Source organism: Dermacentor albipictus, chromosome 5 (genome assembly GCF_038994185.2).
Source record: "Dermacentor albipictus isolate Rhodes 1998 colony chromosome 5, USDA_Dalb.pri_finalv2, whole genome shotgun sequence".
In the NCBI taxonomy this organism is placed as follows: Eukaryota; Metazoa; Arthropoda; class Arachnida; order Ixodida; family Ixodidae; genus Dermacentor; species Dermacentor albipictus.
This window is the reverse complement of record NC_091825.1, coordinates 7,468,661-7,490,837: the sequence shown is the minus strand read 5'-3', so window position 1 is coordinate 7,490,837 and position 22,177 is coordinate 7,468,661. Positions and strand designations below refer to the sequence as shown.

At 50.0% G+C, this 22,177-nt stretch overlaps 1 protein-coding gene across 4 annotated transcripts in view; it reads right to left on the bottom strand.

The window, feature by feature from the left end:
* LOC139059837 (uncharacterized) overlaps positions 1-22,177 on the bottom strand; it is a 226,877-nt gene that overhangs the window by 58,625 nt on the left and 146,075 nt on the right. For 3 of the 4 annotated variants that reach the window (XM_070538248.1, XM_070538247.1, XM_070538250.1), the window contains exon 3: positions 5,940-6,026. The exons of the other annotated variant lie outside the window; for it this stretch is intronic. In XM_070538248.1, coding sequence (XP_070394349.1) covers positions 5,940-6,026 — 87 coding nt within the window. The remainder of the gene's footprint in view (positions 1-5,939; positions 6,027-22,177) is intronic. 4 annotated transcript variants of the gene reach the window in all.

Genomic DNA, 22,177 nt, shown 5'->3' with positions numbered 1-22,177 from the left:
GAACCAAGTAGCCACGCAATGTAACCTGCAGCGAACAGTTTGAACACTTGCCAAAGTATAACATCACAGCTCCTATCGTAACAGAACGGTATACCCACGATCACGCTGTTACGATCGTCGCGTATGTTTCCACAGCTTAGAAATAGAGGATAATACTGTAATAAGGTCACATTAGTGACTGGAACATTCAGAAATACACAATTCATCTCCGAGGCCTGCTGATTGTAGACTCGAATATGCGCGCACACATCGCGCTGCGTGTTCCGTCCACCTCAACGCCAGCAGAAATTCTGGCCATGACGAAACCACTTCAGCACGTCTCACAGAACCATTTGCCACGTAGAAGACGCACGTCATACTAAATAGACCGCACGACCGAGACAACAAACGCCAGAACCTGCCGCCGAGCGTATACCTGCCATGCAAAAGACCGCTTTCACCCAAGTCAGTATGGCGCTGCTCATAGGCGGCGCCACTGCGCTCACAATATGGCGGCGCCTACGAAAAAACGGTCTATAGACGAGACAACCTAAAGTTTGCCCGCGCGGCACCAGCGCCGAATGCTCCCCTAGCGGACCAAGGGAAGTTTCGAGGGTCGTCGCTGCGCCAGCGCGCGCCCGTGTTCTGTGCGGCGGGAGCGCTCGTGCGCGTGGTTTTTGCGATGCCGAGTGCGACCTCATCAGCCAGGAAAGGCGGCACGCAATACTGATGTGTTGTTGATTGCCACAGCAGCCTCGAGAACACGAAAGGTCGTACGCCGCCCGTGAAATTCTACAGATTTCCTGGGTAGTGGTACGAGAAGGAGAGACGACAAGCGTGGATAACTGCTGTGCGCCGAGTCAAGTAAGTCTCATACTTTCGCATTCGCGTGTAATATCTTGAAAGTGGAATAGTCATATGCCTGTTTTTAGTGCTCGGCCGTTTGTTTAGTCGTGTCGCGTTGTTGAATTGTGGTGGCATCCGCCGTTTGTCAGCGGTAAATTCATGCGTGTTGCGTCGCTAAGCCCTACGACGCGTGCTCGATTCCCAGCCACGGCGGCCGCATTTCTATCGGGGCAAAATGCAAGAACACCCTTGTTACCATGTGCTTTGATTTTTGTGCACGTTAAAGAACCCCCAGAGGTTAAAATTATTCATGAGACTCCCCATTACAGTGGGCCTCGTAATGATTTTGTGGTTTTGGCATGGTTTTGGCACTTAGAACCCTCGAATTTATTTGATTGCACTGTGCCTTCCCTCGCGATCGGCATGGACGAGCTCAAGAGAATTATTTCCCTTTTCCAAACGCTGCAACTTAAATTACTAGTTGTGCAGGTAACGAAAGGGGCCGCGCGCTACTTTTGTGTGGTAGCAGACCGTATTTAATGCAAGCCGCGGTCTTCGCGTGCGTCGGGAAGCGACAGATCGGAAAGCAGCCGCTCGAGACGTGCGCGTTATGTTTGATGTTTGCCCATGCTTTCTAAGTATCTAAGTGTGCAAGTATCATAACTTGTAGTGGTACCACTCTTGTAGAATAATATGTGCACACAATCACAGGAACGTTACCTTTGCAAACATATTAATGGGAGTAATTTAATCCCCACAACAAATAGGCACAGATACTGTTTCATTTATATGCGATGCAGATGGAAGCGGCGCCAAACAGACCAATGGCAATCACAACAGTCTTCCAAGCAGTCAGCACCACCGGGACATGTGCTTTCGTGTTGCAGCGACACAGCTCTTGAGCAGCAGCAAGACACGCGTGAAACAGACTCGAGAACATGCCTTTGTGAAGTGACGGAACCGTCAAGAAGCTGCCCAATGGATCTGCAGTCATCGAGTAGTATGACAACAGAAGTTCCTGCTGTCAGTGTGACTTATGTTGTAATTGAAAGAAAAGTGGCTAAATTTCTGAACATGGTGCGTACCTCAAACTCGATGTCTTCTACGGTCTTGTCGGACACCTGTGACATGCACTTGGCTTTCACTCTCACATCACCGTCCACGATTTGTTCAACGCCGTACACGTTCGGAAGCAGACGCTCCTCTATCCTGAGGTTACCGCCACGAAAAAAAAGCTGTCGGCGTCGGCAACCTTCTTAAAACCGCACGGCAATCTTTGCATCACTGTTGCGCAAGCAGGCGATCTGCCGCCGTCGAAAACGGAGCGCCGTGAGAACGAGCAACGAAGAAAAGCGCGGACGGCACAATGTAAACAAAGCGGAGACTACGCCGCGACACGACCGCGCTGCTTGGCGTTTCCACATTGGGGCGCTGTCAGGAGGCGCAGTAGCGCCGCCTGGCCATGGTTTTCTCGTCTATAGACGGAAACGCGCGCAGTAATAAATTTTGGTGACCGGACTTCATGCGTAGCTTCCACAGCGTTGCACCTGAGGTATGAAATGGAGTATAGGCTTGCCTAGTGACATTCGACGTACGGTTGCAGTTATCGTGTTTAATAATAATATTTGGGGTTTTACGTGCCAAAACCACTTTCTGATTATGAGGCACGCCGTAGTGGAGGACTCCGGAAATTTTGACCACCTGGGGTTCTTTAACGTGCACCTAAATCTAAGCACACGGGTGTTTTCGCATTTCGCCCCCATCGAAATGCGGCCGCCGTGGCCGGGATTCGATCCCGCGACCTCGTGCTCAGCAGCCCAACACCATAGCCACTGAGCAACCACGGCGGGTAGTTATCGTGTTTACCACACGGCGGTGCTAAAACTGCCTAATATCTTTATGTCACCACTAGCATGGAGCACGCATACCGATTCTTGATTGAGCCACAATCGCAAAGTCGTCGAACTGTAGTATGAATATTGCACACATAATACCTCTGGCCATCTCTGGATGCGTATGATAAGCAACTTCCATTACTGTACTTCGCAGCACTGCATGTGCGCGCTTTGAAACGCGGCACTTATGTTCGCGATCGTGTATCAACACTAAAAAAAAAAAACCACGGGACTTTAAACAAGGAGCGGCAAGGTGCTTGACATCGCGGAATTGCACCCGTGTTTACAATCTAATGAGAAGTTAGTGCTTCGGCATTCTTCCAGCAGGAAGTTCCCAGTGAAACTTTAGCGCATTTTTTTTTTCTCCCGTCATTGGAACGTGCAGCTACATGAAGAAAAAAAAAAACATGCGTACCAGCTAAGATTTCCAACGCGCGAGAAGGTGCACACATGCTCTCGCTTTTGGCACACTCAACATCGTCGTTGCCGCCGTTGCCGCCATCGTTTTCCGTATCGGCTGTCGGTTTGAACATGTACGGCGAAAATACAAGCTGTCCGAGACAGCGGGAACGTTCCATAATGCTTACAACTCAGCTATGAAGCCAGAACAGCCTGCTGCGCTCTGAAACGGCGGCGCCGACCGGCGACTTCCGCGAATGACGTCACAGCGGCCCCGACCAATCACGGGCAACAGCGGCGTTCGCACAATACCCTGAGGCGCTGGTGCGCGTTTTCATGAAAAAACAGCCGCTTGCGCTTGTTTCCACCCTTCTTGAACCAGATATTCGTGTTCAGGGGACTCAAAACTGTAGAATGCCGCAGAGAACTCTTTTTTTTTTCGAAAAGTGTTTCAGCTTCCCTTTAACTGCTGTTCTATTCCTAACCACTTCGCTCTCTTTCTACCACCTTGCATGTTTATGTACCTGAACCAGTGTCGTCTGCTGCAGCGCCTCCTCTACGCAAAGGAGGCGATGTCTGCTGTCAAAGGTAGTTGCCAACCTAGAACACCTTTGCTCCGCTGAACGGTTGCCGGTTGTCAACAGGCCGCGTCGCCCAATATGAGTGCGCATGCGATCCGCTCGTGCGGATTGGGCGTGCGCGGAATTTTGCGACACCATCGGCCTTTTGGGCACGCGGGCGGATTGAGGAAGCCGACGATCGCGGCTCAACCTGGCGCGCGATCGGCCGTAGGGGCGAGGGCGTCATCGTGCTGCGGCAACACCAAGGTGAACAGACGATCGCGGCAGCGCGAGCATCCGCCAAGTGAGCAGCCGCGTGCGCCGTGTCTGCAGACGGCTTTGTGCGCGCTGTGTTACAGACCGGTCACTTCGCTCGCTGCTGCCGCGCTTGCTCACACCAGCGCCCTTTTTATGCCAGCGCTTTGACAGCGAGTGTCCACGCTCATCGAGTTCATGCTAGCTTGTGGGCGCTGACACCGTGCTCAGTTAGTAAGCGAATGCTTTCACGTTTATATATACGGTCGATAAAACTACTGTCGAGCTGTTTACTTATTTGCTATCGCAATTGACGCTTCGCCTCTCGGGCGAAACTGCGACATTTTTATATACTTGACATCACATTGGTATGTTTCTGGCTTTGTGTTATGTATGTTCTGCGCTTATGTAATATTCCAACAGGGGCATTTACTAGTTGATGAACTGCAGATACATCTGAGCAAGATATGGCAGCCCGGCCACGGCGGCCGCATTTCGATGGGGGCGAAATGCGAAAACACCCGTGTGCTTAGATTTAGGTGCACGTTAAAGAACCCCAGGTGGTCAAAATTTCCGGAGTCCTCCACTACGGCGTGCCTCATAATCAGAAAGTGGTTTTGGCACTTAAAACCCCAAATATTATTATTATTAAGATATGGCAGTGACAGGCAACCAGTTACTGGGGGCTTCGGGAACTCAGTCAACGTGAACTTTCCACAACCGGAGGCCAAGACGGCGACTTACCCGGTGGACAACGAGTTCGTCTGGCCATTTTGTTGGGTGACGGCGCCACAGAAAAGGAACACATGGTGAACACGATTTAAAAAAAAAACATTATGGGCTTTTATGCGCCAAAAACACTTTCTGATTACACTTTAAATTTCTACCCCCTGGGGTTCCTCAACGTAAGCGGCCACCGTGGCCGGGATTCCACCCCGCGACCTCGTGCTCAGCAACCCAACACCATAGCCACTGAGCAAACACGGCTGGTGTGAACACAATCAAACTCTCTGGTTTTCTTTCTTGCTACAGGAAAAGCGGCCTCGCGCCATCACTGATTAAACTGCCCTCGGGGTCCGACTGGGAAATCAGGGAATCGACGCTGCGCGGCTTTCTCGGCACAGCCCACGCTGGTACGCCGTGGCTTTCCCGGTGCACGCACAGGCTGGCGCGCTTCGCTTCGCTGTACGCATCTGGCGGTGGACATGAAATAACGCCTTACGCTCTGAGCTAAAATTGTTCGCCCTATCGATTAGGGAAATTTAGTCCTAAAGCATTTACGCGGGGCTTTCGAATGGAATTCCGCTTCGTGCGTCATGCCGTCCGTTTCCTTATAACCAGGTGCCCACAGCCCGTCGTGCCTTCGTTGCTGTTTAAAGCTTGCCCTTAAAGGGACATTAAAGGAAAGTAGCAAGTCGAACTAGAGCGACAGATTATCTGCCTTGGAGTTATCAACGCCTTCTGTTTGCCGATACATCAATTTCTTGGGTAGAAAAATGCTGCTGAAGGTTCTGTTGCTGATGAGTTTCATCAGCCCGCGTCAAAACGGACAAGCTGACGTAATTCTCACGTGACCCCCTCTATTCCACACTTTCTAAAACAGCCAGTGCTGACGTCACATGAAATGTGCAATGGTCGACAACAGGTGCCGGCACTCTGATTTTCCATTGTAATTTTCTTTCGTACGATTGCTCCGGTCTCGCTACGAACGACGAATTCGTTATTACAGGCCTTATCTGTCAATCTAGCTGGGCTTAATGTTATGACGTAGTGTCCCTTTAAAGATATTGCGTAGCCACTCGATCAGTAGCTTGTGTGAAGCTTGAGCGGATCCTTTCTTCACATATTGCATTACAAATCAGGCGGTATTATTTGGGGTCATTTCTACTGCAGTGAGCGTCTTTCATTTTATGCACGCTGAACGCAAACAGCGACGCCCAAAATAGTCCTGGCTCATCCGTCGTAAAACAGGCCCAGCAAGCATTCGAAATTGACGCGTACTTACAGAAAAGCCAGACTGCCACCTCGGGACGTTGGCCTTGCTCTCGCCCACGATGCACATCATCTTCGTGAGACCCGAGAGGCTGATGATCTGCGGTAGAGCACGGTGCACTGATTGCCGGGTCTATTGCGTCACAACGGAACAACACTGTCGCCCATCCACTTCACGATCTTTACAGTAAGTATTGCTTTCAAGCCTTTCTTGCACAATAAATGACTCTTTCGCTATGTGTGCGAGTGTGTCTATCTTGACTAGGAATGTAAATTCTTGTGCGAGTATAGGAACGGAAGCGAGCTAATTAGGACGACCCCCTTTGCGAATTGTCGTCATTTGGCCAGCGCTTTGCAAATGTCCTTACTGTTATATATATATATATATATATATATATATATATATATATATATATATATATATATATATATATATATATATATATATATATATATATATATATATATATATATATATATATATGTATAAAGCCAAGAGACAGGAAGTTAACCGAGGGGTCCGATTTTTATTGCTCATATCCTTAGAAGCCAACAAACACTGACACCAAGGATAACATAGGGGAACTTGTGTTTAATAAGCGAAATAAAGACCGACAAATTAATGTAAGCGAAAGTGGATGAAAAAGAAACTCGTGTCGGCAATGGCGTGCTTCCGTGGGAAAATGCAAATGGTTGTGGATCGTTGCTCACCTGCGGCAAGTCGTTTTTTTTATGGGCTCTCATCTCCATTAATTGATCGCTTCTTTATGTCGCGTATTAAACACAAGTAATTTCCGCTATGTTGTCCTTGGTGTCAGTGTTTGTTAACTTCTTATGATTTGACTATATATATATATATATATATATATATATATATATATATATATATATATATATATATATATATATGCTCATGTACCAAATGGCATGCAGGAGAAACTATACCCAACTCTAAGAGCTACGGATGTATTGCTGTGGTTAAAAAGGCGTACGACAGAATTGTCGCCCATCCTCTTTCTACTACCCAGAACGCCTATTCGAGGAACGACACAACCTCCTCCCGCGACGACTGGCGTCAGGCACCGACCGAGCCACTCGAAGCGCGTGCGCATCAGCCGTAGAACGCTGCCGTTGCGGCCGCGCGGCGCTCATTTTTGTCGCAAACCTCCTTCCGCATGGAGCCGGCTGTCTCGTGCCGCCGGTGACGCGGCAAACGTGGCGTACAACTTGTTTTTCACGCGACATAATGGTAGCTTGGTGTAGAGGGTACAGTCACTGATGCCCTTAAAAACAAATTAAATTTCCATTATGTGGCATATATCTCAAGGCAAAAAAAGTAATAGTGCTAAAACTTATAAATTAACCAGTTACGACGATTTTACTAGCGTGGTTTCTCTGCGGAACTGTAGCTACCTGGGAACGAGAGTACTCCATGCAACCGTAATGGTCATTGCCGAACTCCCTTCGCCCAAAATCTCCATTTAACTTCCTTGGCGCAAGGGAGACCGTGTGACAGGGGTATAGATCGTTTGCTTGAAACTGTCGAGCCAGAAACGCAGCTACGATTCAGCCCGCGGACCCGCGCCTCGCTAGCACGGACCTCGCCACCTGTCTCAAACGTGCCTGAAGCGTCGCACACTGTCGCCAGAGAGCGAGCCGCTTGCGCAATCTTTGCCGGGAAACGTATGCAGGGAGCGCTTTCGCGTTATCACGAGCGCCTTATTGTCAATTATGTGGTCCGTATGCTTCCTTCGTACTTTTTATTGAAACGAATGCTGTTTTCTATGTTTTATGCATCATTCCAAAGAACGTATGCACTGTTTTTTTTCGTGCTCATATTGACACGCGTACTTGTTTATCTTTTTCGGGTGACCGCCTTTCACCGTCAAGCAAATGTTATCGCTCAGCGTGGGACGCGCCCGCATGTATCGGAAGTTTCTTGAATGTTTGTAGTGAACACAAAAATGCCGCGGATAAGCCGCGGTGCTGCCAGCGCGGAACAGAGCCGACCGTAGCCAGCCGGCCGCCGAGAGAGGGCCGGCGCACAAAGAATAAAGATCAGTTGGCACCGAGACTCCAAGCCCCACGCCTCGTCTCTGCTTTCCTCGCGCGTGCCAATAATTGGTGACCCGGACGGGATCGCCATGAACCAGCCAAGCGACGCCGACAGCCCCACGGTAGCCGTACTTGATGTCAAGCTACCTCCGTTTTGGACTGGCGACCCGGAACTTTGGTTCGTGCAAGTTGGGTCGCAGTTCGCTGCACGCCGCATCACTGCTGACAGCACCAAATACCACCACGTGGTGGGCAACCTCCCGCCTGCGTTGGCCCGCGAGGTGCGGGGCCTACTGCTAACGCCACCCGCAGAGAACGCCTACCAGACGCTAAAAGTGACATTGATTCGCCGTGTCACACCGACAGAGCCCGAGCGTCTCCCAACAGCTACTGTGGGAGGCCGAACTTGGCGACCGCCGACCCAGCCAGTTGCTACGCCACATGCAACAACTGGCCGGCGACGCGACAGCAAGCGACGGTCGTTTAGTGCGGGAACTGTTCCTGCAAAGGCTTCCCACAAGTGTACGGATAGGCCTCACGGCGCCGGGAGAGACAGACCTTGCCAAGATGGCCGAGCTCGCCGACAAACTCATGGCTGTCGCCGTGCCCACAGTCGCGTCGGTGCACGCAGACGCACCGTCCGCCAAATCCGTGCAAGAGATGTGAGAGGAAATTTCTCGCCTCGCAGACACCGTCGCAGCGCTGCACTTGAGCGGAAACCAGCGACCACGACAGCGTACCGCATCACAACCACAACAACGTAGGGTGTGCTGGTACCACCGCAAATTCGGCAACGCTGCACGGAACTGTGTGTCGCCCTGTGAAAATTCGGGAAACGCCCGGGCCAGGACTCAGGGTGACCAGTGCCCCCGCCCCGCCGGACAGTCGCCCATCGGTTTTCTTCCTGACCGATCGGGAAAGAGGTGCTCGTTTCCTAGTCGACACAGGGGCGGAAGTTAGTGTCGTGCCGGCGTCGCCAGCCGACCGCAAACGACCGTGCGCAGCACCGTTGCAAGCTGTCAACAATACGACGATACCGACGTACGGGCAACGCTCCCTTTCGCTGGACCTGGGCCTCAAGAGGACGTTTCGGTGGATTTTCGTCGTGGCTGACGTAAAATTTGCCATCCTGGGAGCGGACTTTTTGCGCAACATCGGACTGCTTGTCGATGTCCGCAACCGGCGTTTACAGGACCCCATGTCACAAGCAGAAGTGCGCGGGAAGCCATCCAGGCATCTACCCCTCAGCCCCACGTTCGTAGCACCGCCTGGCGCTACACGATTCACCGGCATCCTCGGCGATTTCCCCGAACTGACGCGGCCACCACAGGCCAGCGCGGCCGTCAAACACAATGTAGGCCACCACATTGTCACCACAGGCCCACCAGTTTACGCACGCCCACGTCGCCTGTCCCCGCAAAAGCTGCAAGCAGCTCGACAGGAATTCGACCACATGCTCGAGCTCGGCATAATCCGCCCGTCCGCTAGTCCGTGGGCGTCTCCACTGCACATGGTGCCGAAGTCTACACCAGGAGACTGGCGACCCTGCGGCGACTATCGAGCCCTCAATCAAGCAACCGTGCCCGACCGCTATCCGGTACCTCACATTCATGTCACGTCCAGCCTACATGGCGCGGCGATTTTCTCCAAGATCGACCTCGTGCGGGCGTACCATCAGATCCCCGTGGCTCCAGAGGATGTATCGAAGACGGCGATAACCACGCCCTTCGGCCTGTTCGAGTTCCTACGCATGCCGTTCGGCCTGCGAAACTCCGGACAGACATTCCAGCGTTTTATCAACGGCGTTTTGCATGGCCTCGACTTCTGCCATGCATACCTCGACGACCTACTCATCGCAAGCACTTCACCGGACGAGCATGAGGCGCATCTGCGATCCGTGTTTCAGCGCCTGGCGGAGCATGGCATCCTGGTGAACACGGACAAATGCGAGCTGGGTGCCGAGAAGCTGACTTTTCTTGGCCATGTTGTTTCAAGCTCTGGCATTCAACCTCATCCAGACAAGGTTAAAGCTGTCGAGAAGTTTACACGACCCACCACTAAGCGCCAGCTCCGCGAGTTCCTTGGCCTTGTAAATTACTACCGACGTTTCGTACCTCGGTGCGCGGCCGTTCTACACCCTCTCCACCTCCTGCTGTCGACACACGAAGGTGCTGCTAGGGAGCTGCTGTGGACGGACGACGCCGAAGCGGCTTTTCAAGAGATCAAGAAACACCTCGCCGACGCCACACTTCTCGCCTACCCGCAACCGGGAGTCCCACAGTGCGTCATGGTCGACGCCTCGGACGCAGCTGTGGGTGCTGTCCTTCAACAACTCAACAAAGGAGTATGGCAACCGATCGCTTTCTTTTCTCGGAAATTGACACCCACCGAGCAGCGTTACAGCACTTTCGGACGCGAGCTGTTGGCTGTCTACGCAGCAATCCGGCACTTTCGTGATTACTTAGAAGGGACGGAATTCTTTGTAATAACTGATCACAAGCCTCTGACCTACGCCTCACGCACCTTCTAATGTGATGGCGGCACGCACACAGCCCGCGAACTGCGGCAGATGTCTTACATATCGGAATTCACCACGGACATTCGCCACATAAAAGGAGTAGACAACGCTGTCGCCGATGCTCTGACGCGCAGCCCAATAAATGCCATCACTCACACGGGAATAGACCTCGCAAAAGTAGCGGCCGCTTAACGCGACGATGACCAACTGCGCCGTTTGCAGAAAACATCGATGTCACTTATCCTACAGTGGTTTCCTTTGCCCGGAGCAAGAGACATTTGTTGCGATACATCTACAAGTAGCCCTCGACCATTCGTGCCTGCTTGCCTCCGTCGGGAGGTATACGCTTCGTTACACGAGCTTTCACACCCAGGAATCCGGGCGACCCAGAAGCTGCTCACGGCACGTTTCGTATGGCCTGGCATCAACCGCGATTCCCGACAGTGAACTCGCGAGTGTCTTAGGTGTCAACGGTCCAAGGTTCAGCGTCACACGGTGACACCATTGGAGAGATTTCCAGGGCCAGATGCTCGATTCGACCACATCCATATGGACATAGTCGGACCATTGACACCTTGCCAGGGCCAAACGTACTTGCTCACTTTGGTCGACCGTTTCACGAGGTGGGCAGAAGCTATCCCGATTACCGACATGACAGCCGAAACTGTTGCTCGCGCTTTTGTCAAACACTGGCTATGTCGTTTTGGTGCACCTTCCTCCATAGCAACGGACAGAGGAAGCCAATTTGAGTCTGCGTTGTTCGCTAGTCTGACGAAACTCATACCTTGCTGGTGAAGCAGCGCACTGACACGGACACAGTGAAGACAAACAGAAAAAAACGACACTCGCTGCTTTTTTCTGTTTGTCTTCACTGTGTCCGTGTCAGTGCGCTGCTTCACCAGCAAGGTATGATGATCACTCACCAACTAGCCCAACTTTCCACTTTTCTGACGAAACTCATCGGCGCCTCACGCATCAGGACTACGGCCTACCACCCGATGAGCAATGGAATGGTCGAGAGGTTTCACCGGCAGCTGAAAGCAGCACTTATGGCAAGTGAACATGACTCTTGGGTGGAAACATCGCCTATCGTGCTCTTGGGCATACGCACAGCGTGCAAGGCAGATATCGGCTGCAGCGCTGCGGAACTTGTCTACGGCACGACGCTACGTCTGCCCGGTGATTTCTTTGCATCTGGCCAACAGCAAGCTCCCATTTCCGCCAGCGCCTACGCATCTCGCCTCCATGACATCATGAACAAGCTTCGAGCTACACCTCCGCGACAGCCCACAGAGAGGAGGACACACGTGAGCAACGAGCTTGAGTCATGTAGTCACGTCTTTCTGCGGAACGTCGCTGTACGACGACCACTACAAGCACCGTACGATGGGCCGTTCAAGGTTCTCCGTCGTGGGCGGAAGACGTTCACTATCGAAATGCGGGGGCGGCGGGAAGTTGTCTCGTTGGACAGACTTAAAACCTGCGTACATGGAAACGCAGTCCATGACACCCACCTCCACCCCGTCGCCTGGAACCCATACAAAAATGGGAGGACGCTTAAGCTTCGCCTTCAAGAGTGGAACGCGATAGCGTTCCCGTCGACCCTCCAAGGGGTGTAAGACAATGGGCTACAGGGCAGCCATCACTTACGAGGCGCCCCGCATCAGACGCGGTGAGCGTCGAGCCATATGGTCGAGCAACGCGGCGTTCGGCGCAGCAACGAAACGTGCGCCTGAGCAAGCGGAGCGAACCAAAGAACTCAGTATCCCGCAGGGGGAAATGATGCACGCCAGCCAAACGTCGTGATCGGCACGGGCAGAGAGATAGAGAGATAGTGATCTAAAGAAAGGAAGGACGCTTGATTCTACAGAGGGAGCAAGGCGAAGCGTTGTCAGGGGAGAGAGTCCGAGCCGCGACAGCTCCAATGCGCGCGTGGCGCGCCATCTGTCGGGGCAGCGCCATACATGGAGAGGAGGGGGTCTTCTGTGTTTGCCGCACGGAGGAAGGAAACTAAGGAGAGGCCCTGACGTCACTCTTTGTGAAGCAAAAGTGAAGCCGGAACTTGGCGTTGCTCATGGCGATGCTCCGCCTTTTGTGCCACCCTCCTCTCTTGTTTACATCTTTCGCGAAACCACGCCGCGCTGCGCGTGGTTTCGCGCGCGGAGCGCGCTCGCCGCTCGCTCGCGCAACATCCGGCAGAGCACGGTGCAGGTAACACAGCGCAACAATACACGGTGACTAACGCAAACCCGCCCACACAGCGCCTTTGCCACGGCACGAAACCTACCAGAGCAACACGTGTGAGCGCTCAAACAACGCCGCCATTGTGGCCCAAAAGGCGTGACCATACAGCAAAAAAATAAAAAAGCAAAAAATATGAGAACCTACCACGTCATTTCCGCCACATTTTTCTCCTAGCGCGCGGAGAGGGTAGGGCCTCTCCTTAGTTTCCTTCCTCCGTGGTTTGCCGCAAGATGGCTCTCCGTGTGCGGAAAGCGCAGAAGAAATGCAGCGAAACGCACTTCGCTACTCGTGTAATTGCGACTTCTGTAAGTTACATGTTCATAATTACCGATATACACCGCAGTATAACTTTCCACGGCTCGTTTCGAAGGCAACACCGCATTCACTAGAGGCGCGTTTGTACCTTTTGGAAGCATCGAAATCGTGGCTGAGTGGTGGCGTCTCCGTCTCACACTCCGGAGACCCTGGTTCGATTCCCACCCAGCCCATCTTGGAAGTTGCTTTTTATTTATGGAGTGCCTGCCGTGATTTATCGCTCACGGTCAACGCCGCAAACACCGACGCCGACGACACCGGCTTTTCTGCGACACGAGCTCCTTAACGCTATCGCGTTTAAAGTGCCTCGTCCCAGGGCAGCGGTTTCCACCAGGGCGGGAAACGCAGCCACGCCTGATACTCGCACCTACCACACGTGCAGTGGCAGACGTCTAAATGCGCCAAATCGCCTCAACCTCTAATCACACGAGTGTTTTGTCGTGCTGATTCCGTTCGTGTTCTCACTAGGGGGGAGTGCTGTAGTGAACACAAAAATGCCGCGGATAAGCCGCGGTGCTGCCAGCGCGGAACAGAGCCGACCGCAGTCGACCGTAGCCAGCCGGCCGCCGAGAGAGGGCCGGCGCACAAAGAATAAAGATCAGTTGGCACCGAGACTCCAAGCCCCCCACGCCTCGTCTCTGCTTTCCTCGCGCGTGCTAATATGTTATCGATCCTTTTATCCGCTGTCTGTCGTCGCCGAACATGGTGTAATCTGATTGCATGTATGCGCGACGCGAATGGTGTAGAAATTTCTGAAAGACACGCGGGCACCAGCGATTATTTTCGAACATCCGATCGCTCATGTATAAAAGCTGACGCGGTTGACCCGCTGATCAGATTTCGACGATCGCCGACTGTGTTCGCCGCTATCGTGGTGCTTTAAGTGTAGCATGTTTTTGTGGGCACAGTTTTGGCCAATAAAAGTTGGTTTTGTCATAGGCAGTATTGCCACTGCGTTCTTTGCCGTCCCTACTACGCGGCAAATACCGACGCTGTTTGTGTACACGCGCTAGTGCAAAAGAAAAAAAGGACGCGGTCGAGCGCTATGTTCGTACCGCGGCGCGTTCTAAGAGGAAGACAGGCGCCCCACAAACAGGGGGGCATCACCGATTTTGGTCCCTCTGACCATTTTTTTTTGCCATTTTTGTATATGTACACACACTTTCTGCGGGTAAATAACATATTCAACTTGGCAATCTATTGGTCTCCCCACTGCCTGTGTATTGTGCTGTGTACGCTTAGCACTATGGCACACCATAAAACAAGACATGGAGTGGTGAAACCTGATATTGGCCCTAAGAACTACACCTCGTGCCCTATTCTAGTTATGCGTTTTTGTGCGTACTCATACTGTTTTATTACTTATTCACTTTATGCCACAGGTGCAGCGTTTTCAGGCCAAGGAGGAGCTTCTAAAGCGTTGCCGAAGCTCTTCTTCCAGCCGTTCGTCACGCTGAAGAAACCTCCGGGTACAAAGCATTCACCAGCGGGCTCGATGGCTAGTTGACGATGACAAAATATGACGGCGCGAACACGTTGTTTTGGTCTTGTCTCACACGCTGCTAGTTTGCAACAGAACTGCTTGTTGGCCTAGTTGGTGCTTTCTAAAAGACATGTTTTTTTCCGTAATTTAACACACACAAAAGGAAGACATGTAGACGACACGGGCGGCACTTCAAATTGGCTTAATTTGGGCTGCGACCCACGATTATACATAGACATACACGCATTCGCTCACTGTTCACAAATCTACGTTACACAGCGGTCAAACAATCTAGTTTCCGATTTATAGAGCACGATAGATGTATCCCTAATGCAATTTGTACCTTTCTTATTTATATAGTATGCTTCCATTAGCTCACGTGCTCTTTGAAATCTACTTCTACCAAGAATCCTAATCTCAGAAAAACGTGGTTTGCACATGCGGCCCTTGCAGTGCGCAGGCAAGTGTGCCACGCCATCTTTCATTAGATTTAGTTCGTGTTCCCTGGCTCGTTCATTTATGCATCGTCCAGTCTGTCCTATATAGGACTTGCGGCACTAAAGGGGGAATTTCATACACCAGGCCCGTAGCGCATCTCCCGCAGGACGTGCTATGTTTCTTCCCGCAGCCTTGCGAACCGGTCTCCTCGCGTGTGATTCTCGAACAGAGTCGACCCAGTTTGACGGGGGCAGAAAAGGCAATGGGCACAGCATACCGGCCTGTCACCTTCTTGAGGTTATGGGAGACCTTATGAACATAAGGAATCACTGCGTGTCTTAAGGTTCTGGCTCTTTCTTCCACCCATGTGGCGCTGGTACCTTTAACCTTCCGTAAAAGGCGTAATTGTCAAGCGTGGAATTGCTGTGCTCTGCCTGGAGTCTGCCATAGGAAAGTCGTGTACACACACGATGCAGGCCTCGTTGAATAATCAGATTAAGCGACTTAAAACAGCACGGTTCCCTGACTCGTTGGTGAGCTCAGTCACCGAAAGCCTTTTACGGAAGCCAATCACCGCATGAGGTTCAGACAATACATTATACATTGGCTACGAACCATATGGCAACAGTGAGCATTCACATGCACGGGTCTCTTAGGATACATTCAGCCGCCTACTTACAGGCATAATACTTGCCTTCGTCGCATGTGGTGGTCTGGTAACGAGCGACAACCAGCAGTACAAACAGATTGGACAGAGCGTCTCACCTGTTTGAACCGACAGTTGCCGTTGAAGATGAGCAACTTCCATTGCGAAGGAATCAGCTGACACAGGCATCTGCTGCCTCAACCAACACAGCAACAGGGACTGCCCAGCATTTCAGAGTTAACCCCTTTCCAACCTACATTTTTATTTTCTTTCGAGGGCCGCTAATGTGTGGCTCATAGTTGGTGTCCCACATTGTCTCAATATGGACAAGTCGCTTTCGTGGGCATCGCCTTCATCAGCCACTTTTGCGGGCCTTTCCCCCCATGTGACTATCAACTTCATGCATGTCGGACCATGTAAGCACGTATGCTGGCCTCCGTTCGTGCTTAATCGCAGCCGAGAAAGGCTGCATGCACAATTTGCCCATGGCTGCAGCAGGAAAGAATGAACGGGGAGCACGAATCACGGTGTGTGTAAATTGGGAGTTTATGTCGCTGTGCAGACTGCAGGAGCATATGCTTACTTCAAGATACTGCTTCCCAATGCAACTGACCAGGCCGCCATATTCGAAAAACATAACACGGCAACCGTAACCAAGTAAGATAACAGCGAAATTAAACAGCAATCAATCACAACATGAGGTTCGGACAATACATTATACATTGGCTACGAACCATATAGCAACAGTGAGCATTCACATACACAGGCCTCTTAGGATACATTCAGCTGCCTACTTACAGGCATAATGCTTGCCTTCGTCGCATGTGGTGGTTTGGTAACGAGTGACAACCAGCAGTACAACCAGATTGGACAGAGCGTCGCACTTGTTTGAACCGACAGTCAGGGCCGGATTAAGAAAAGTGGGGGCCCTGTGCTAATGCGCATGCAGGCCCCCTGTCCCTATACTGACCCCCCCCCCCCCCCTGTCGCCTGCTACGCTACTCGAAATATGACATGTTTCATTTTAATTCCACCAAATTAAAGAGAACGAAGTTCGATGAACGGGATTATTATTATTGTTATTATTATAAGGAAAACAACAAAACTTGCTTGAAACGCGTGCTGTTGTAAACACCAACACATATGTTCACATTGTGATTAATCTGCGTTCTGTTTTCACAAAAGCTAGGCTTTAAGGAAAAGTTTAGTGCTCTCAAGACGAACAAGAACGTAGAAGAGACAACACAGCTCAGATGTCGATCCTTCTGAAGCTAGGCTTTGTTTGCGTCACTAAGTTTAATCCCATGAGGAAACGCATGGTTGTATCCAAAACATTCTTTATTAAAATTCAAGCATCAGACGGCAGTAATCGTTATACACGTTTCTCTATAAATATGCAATAGATATATACAATGCTTAACGCAATACAAACACCATAAAAATGCACTAGAATACAGATGAATATTACCAACTGTAATTACAAAACATTATTTGAAAATATTTTCGTTAAAGGTAAGATAAGCAAGGACGGCACCAAATAAACGTGGCACTATCTAAAACAACAAAAATACGGTTCTTTATAAGCACGCTATGTATCACAAGAAGAACAAACAAGAGACGAACAACGAAGATAGGCATATCTTGAATTACACTGCTCAGCGTTTCATTGGCAACGTGGAGGCTGGGAGGCGACACAACGAACTTATTGGAACTATTCATGTACAGTGCAAACAGTCCTCTTTTAAAATGGCATCTTTCGCGCCTACGCTTTGGCGAAATCACATATAGTCTGTTCGAAGGATAGATCGTGGAGGAGGTCACTTTCAATGGACATGATAGCAAGCGAGTTCAACTTTATCGTCAAGGAGGCTCGAACGAAGACGATTTTTTATCAGCGACAACTTGGAAAACAATCGTTCGGTCTCCCAGTTTGCCACGGATATGCTTAAGCACATTCGCAAAGCAATAGAAAGGTTCGGAAACACATCAATAAGCTTTCTTTCGTACAGCAACTTCATTATTCCCAGGGGACTCGTGTCTTGGCACACAGAGTTGCGCAGAAAGTTCGCAAACTGAACGATTTCAGCGGAAAATGCTGGCTCCAAATCATGTTTGTAGGTTTTCACCAACTTTTAAGCCTGCTGTGCCAGAGAGGCCTCGCTCCCAACTTCTGTCAGCAATTTTAAGAATCCGAACCTTTCGCAGAGTTCAGTGTAGGCAGCCTTTCGCACTCGCAAAGCAGAGCCTAGTCTGTCAAGTACAACATTGTAGGTCTCTACGACAAACTTTTTTCCACCTTGTAGCGCACTATCGCTTTTTCCGTCCGGGTGCTCACTCAAAACGATGCGTTTGCCCTCATCCTAATAACATTGATGGGCACCTTAGCGTACGTGCTCTCTCTTCAAAGGTATCAAAGAGAGGTCGCAAAGAATTAACAAAGCCTTCTAGAGAGCTGCGCGGGTCTACAGCAGTTGAAATGTCTACGCCTGGTTTCTGAAGTGCTACTCTCGTTTTGTCAAAGCGCTCCAAGATTTCACCCCAGAAGATCGCCATGGATTTTAAGGTTAAAATCCGATGATAGCCTTGAATCAAACGCGAGAAAGATTTTAACGTGTTTCAAGGAGTCCTCCCGTGATCTCAGGTTCACGTTCGAATTTCGCAAAGAAAACTTGATCACATTTCTTGATTTGGAAAATAAATTCAAAAGTGAGTCATGTGTGTTGGCAGTATTGCCCTAGATCGAAAAAATCGCTCCTCCCGTACGAATCGTCCCACTCCAAGTTAGTAAAACGTGGCATAGTTTCCTTGTGCGTCACGAATGCTCTTAACAAGAGTTGCACCCACTCATTGCAGCAGAGTTTTGAAGCCCGCAAGGCGAGATTAATGTCGGCAGGGTACCCCGTCTCACTTTTGATGGCTGTGCCAGAATCCTTGTTTAGAAAGTACACAAAAAAAGAAAACCGTGGAAACCGCCGACGACAATGAATCTTCAAAAAGAAAAAGGTCGTAGTGATGCCGTATTTGCTTGGCTCGTCTCATAATCTTAAGAGGGTGGCCACTAGGAATGGCATCACACTAGCGTTTTCGGTGCCGAGCAAACTGGTTGGGTTGTGCAAAAGCATCACAGAAGAGAAGAAAGATGCGACTAGTCGCTGTGGAAAAAAGCACACCACTTTTTGTCACAAAGACATTGCATCTTCGGTTGTGTATCGCATACCTCTCTCATGCGGACTGTCCTATATCGGCCAGACAGGTCGTTGCATTAATGACCGCATGCGTGAGCATCGCTATATTTGCTACCTACAGATACAGGAGGGAACTTGCCATTGCATTGCAAAAAGCACGATTGCCGACCAGTTTTTGATAGTGTATCGATTGTGGGGAGAGAGCGCAGTAATTACGAAGGGAAATAAGCGAAGCGTTCCACATCAAAAAGATGAGCATGCATACATGCGAGTGAACCTTCGGTCCATATCAATGATAAAAAACTTCAATTTTTTAATTTATCATGTTAATTCAAGTGTTATTGCCCTTGTCGGGAAGGGGTACGACTTGGCTTTTGAGCACGTGTATATCTTTTGCTGATATTTGACTATAAACCTTGTTATTGTTCTTGGGTGTATACGCATGCGTGGTGGAGATTTGTGGAATGTTTTCACAATAAACTTCAGTTGTAAGTCCAGGGTGTTTAAGAGTTGGCCTTTAATTATTCGAGCCGGTGACATTCTAAATTCAACTCTAAACTCAACACAACAAACTTGAGCTTTTTTTCGCGCAGTCATGCTAGCGCGTTCCGCTTTCTCTGGTCACAAGCGCTGCAGTGCACTGCTGCAACGGCAGCAGTGGGCGCACGGCGCTCGTCCGGATTCAAAGACCTAATTTCGTTGCACTTTCGTCAGATTGCATCGTAACCTGTTCCACGGCTCCACGAAGTCGGAGAGTGTCCGCCGGAAAGTCCCCGGGAGGCAAATTGTCGACTGCTGTCTTTCTGAGGTAAGTGTTTTACCCAAGGAAAATGTTCTGTCGTCCTCGTTTCGTTGACGTCCTTTTCCCAGTAGCATCACATACAGCCATGTTTCGATGTCGAGCGGAGGGCAGTGTCTTATTAAAGCGAAGCTTGATTTCTATAATGACATAATGTAGCGCAAGGGCACAACCACAAAGAAGGCAGGCAGATACACGTCACAGGCGCGTTGGTAGCCCACTACAATAGAACGTCTGATCATCCGTCCATCGATTGGTATCTCGCCGCACATGGGTTATTCAATGCCAAGGGTCCCAGATGTGGCTGTTCGCTGTACCGCACGGAGCACTGGTGCCAAAAATTTCTGAAGCAAGAAATCTTTCCGTGCCGTGGTGCCCTCTAAAATTTCGCTCGTTTTTACCAAACTGTGCGTAATGCATAAATTTATTGAAAATTTATATTTGTATGTTACACATCGAAACTGTGCCTGCACCTTTATAGAGGTTCTGTTTAGGCGTCCTATCACAATAATTCCGAATTTTTTGTGTTCCACTGCCTGTTACATATTCTCAAAAACAAAGAAAATCTTCAGTGCTCACGATTTCTAATTGAACAAACTCGCACTCTCCCTGACCAATCTAAATATTTGTGCAATTTTAAAGAAACTATATTTTGGTATAAAAGCGGTTATGGGGAAAATATGCTTCAAGTATTCTTGAAAAAAAAAAATGCGAAACTAAGAGAAAACGTATGCTTTATAGCAGTTGTGACGGTATGTTTTGTATCGATGCGTTCCGAGTAAAATATCTTGCATGCGGATAGAACAGGGTATTCGTAGTCCCCGTGTTATGCTTTCGTCAGTGTTGTCTCGAGGAACGCATTGTTATGTGGTCCAGCCTAGGCTCGGCCCCACACCACGGGCTGGATATCGGCTGGATATCTCTCTTGATCTATTTTGTGTAGGTGCGGGTCTGCAACGTCCTCCGAGAGACTTTTTAAGTTGGCCTTCCGAACGTGCTGCTCCTTGTTGCCTCGTTGGTGCTTGACGTAGCGCAGCACATCGCTTTCCGTAAGCCGCACAATTCCCGGAAAAGAAGCTGCAGGATCGTCTCAGCCATTCTGCAGCTCCCGAGGCCGCAATCTGGATGCGCGCTCCGGTCACTCGATTGGTATGCTGTCTGAACGGATCCTCACTCCACGATAAGGCGCGTAGCTGCGTTTCTTGACCTGTGACTTCGAATGGAAGACACGGAGTGCAGCGCTACTTACTCGAGGGAACATCAAGAGGGAACTTGTTTTGCAGCGGAAAGCCTGGATGCCTCTCTGAGGTGGGCGGCATAGTTCACGGTAACTTTATACAGCCAGGCGACGATACGACTCTGTATCGCCAACGAATGCACCTGCCCTAGCATGATGCCAAAAGTAATATTAAACATGAGATGGCAATAACAAATATTTTACCTTACATTTTTCTATTCAGTAGGTACCGCTGATGTTTGTTTCTTGGTAGTTTATTATTGCAGTTAGAAAAAAGAATATGAGAACGCAGCTCTTCGATATGCAATTAAACGTTATCATTCTTGTTTCTTTTACTGCCAGTACTTCCAGCGTGCGCTCTGGGTCCAAGAGGTCGCCATCAAACAACGCAGACCAAGAAGCAATATCTCCTAGAGGCACAAGATCCGAGTGACGTGGAGAGGCGACTCATCATACTGCGGCCCACCAGAGACGTCAGTACAACATGCGCTCGCCACTGTCAGTTGTACATAGAGATGAACACATCAAAGTTAACTTCTCGATGGTGCCCTTTCGTTGAGCACTCAGATAATCGCCGGTCCATTATCAGTTTGGCGCTCGTGGATCTGCATTGTGCCAGGGGAACATCAGAGCTGCATTCGTCGGTGCTGCGAAATAAACGACAGAAGCACTACGTAGACATCATGAAAAGAGGCTGAGGTTAAAGTGAAGAAATCGGAGGTCGTCGAACACTCAGAAGACGCACGTGTTGAATGTATCACTGAAGACTTACTGCAGTAAGGGAGAGCCCTCTTACACTCAAGAGAGAGTGGAGACCCTACGTTCAAAAAAAAAGAAAGAAAAGAAAAGTCAGTAGCCTTTCCAAGAACGTGGAGAAAGGCATGCATTCGTACCTTGACCTCCCTCAGCCTCTGCGGGCCAGAAAGACAAGCATTTAAAATGAAGTGACTACGTATCACTGATGGAAGGGTTAAAGAAATTTCACGATACAGCTAGCAAGCAGAAGAAATTACAAATCCTGACGTTCGCACCAAATTCTTGGTCGAGAGAAGAGATGATGAATTTGTTTGGGGCCTCGGAATGGGAAGTGCGTGAAGCGCAGAAGCTGAGATCGCGCTCTGGGTTACTCAGTACACCGTCTAGAAAAACGGGCCGTTCAATAAGTGAAGAAGTCCTCTGTGAGGCACTTTCACAAATACGAATTGGTTTCTTACTGTCGTCCGGGAAAAAAGGACGTGCTACGTGGTCAACAAAAGCGCCTGCTCCTGCTGAACCTGAAGGAAATGCATTGTGAGTGCAAAAAGGTTTCTGGACTGTGGCTCTTCTATATT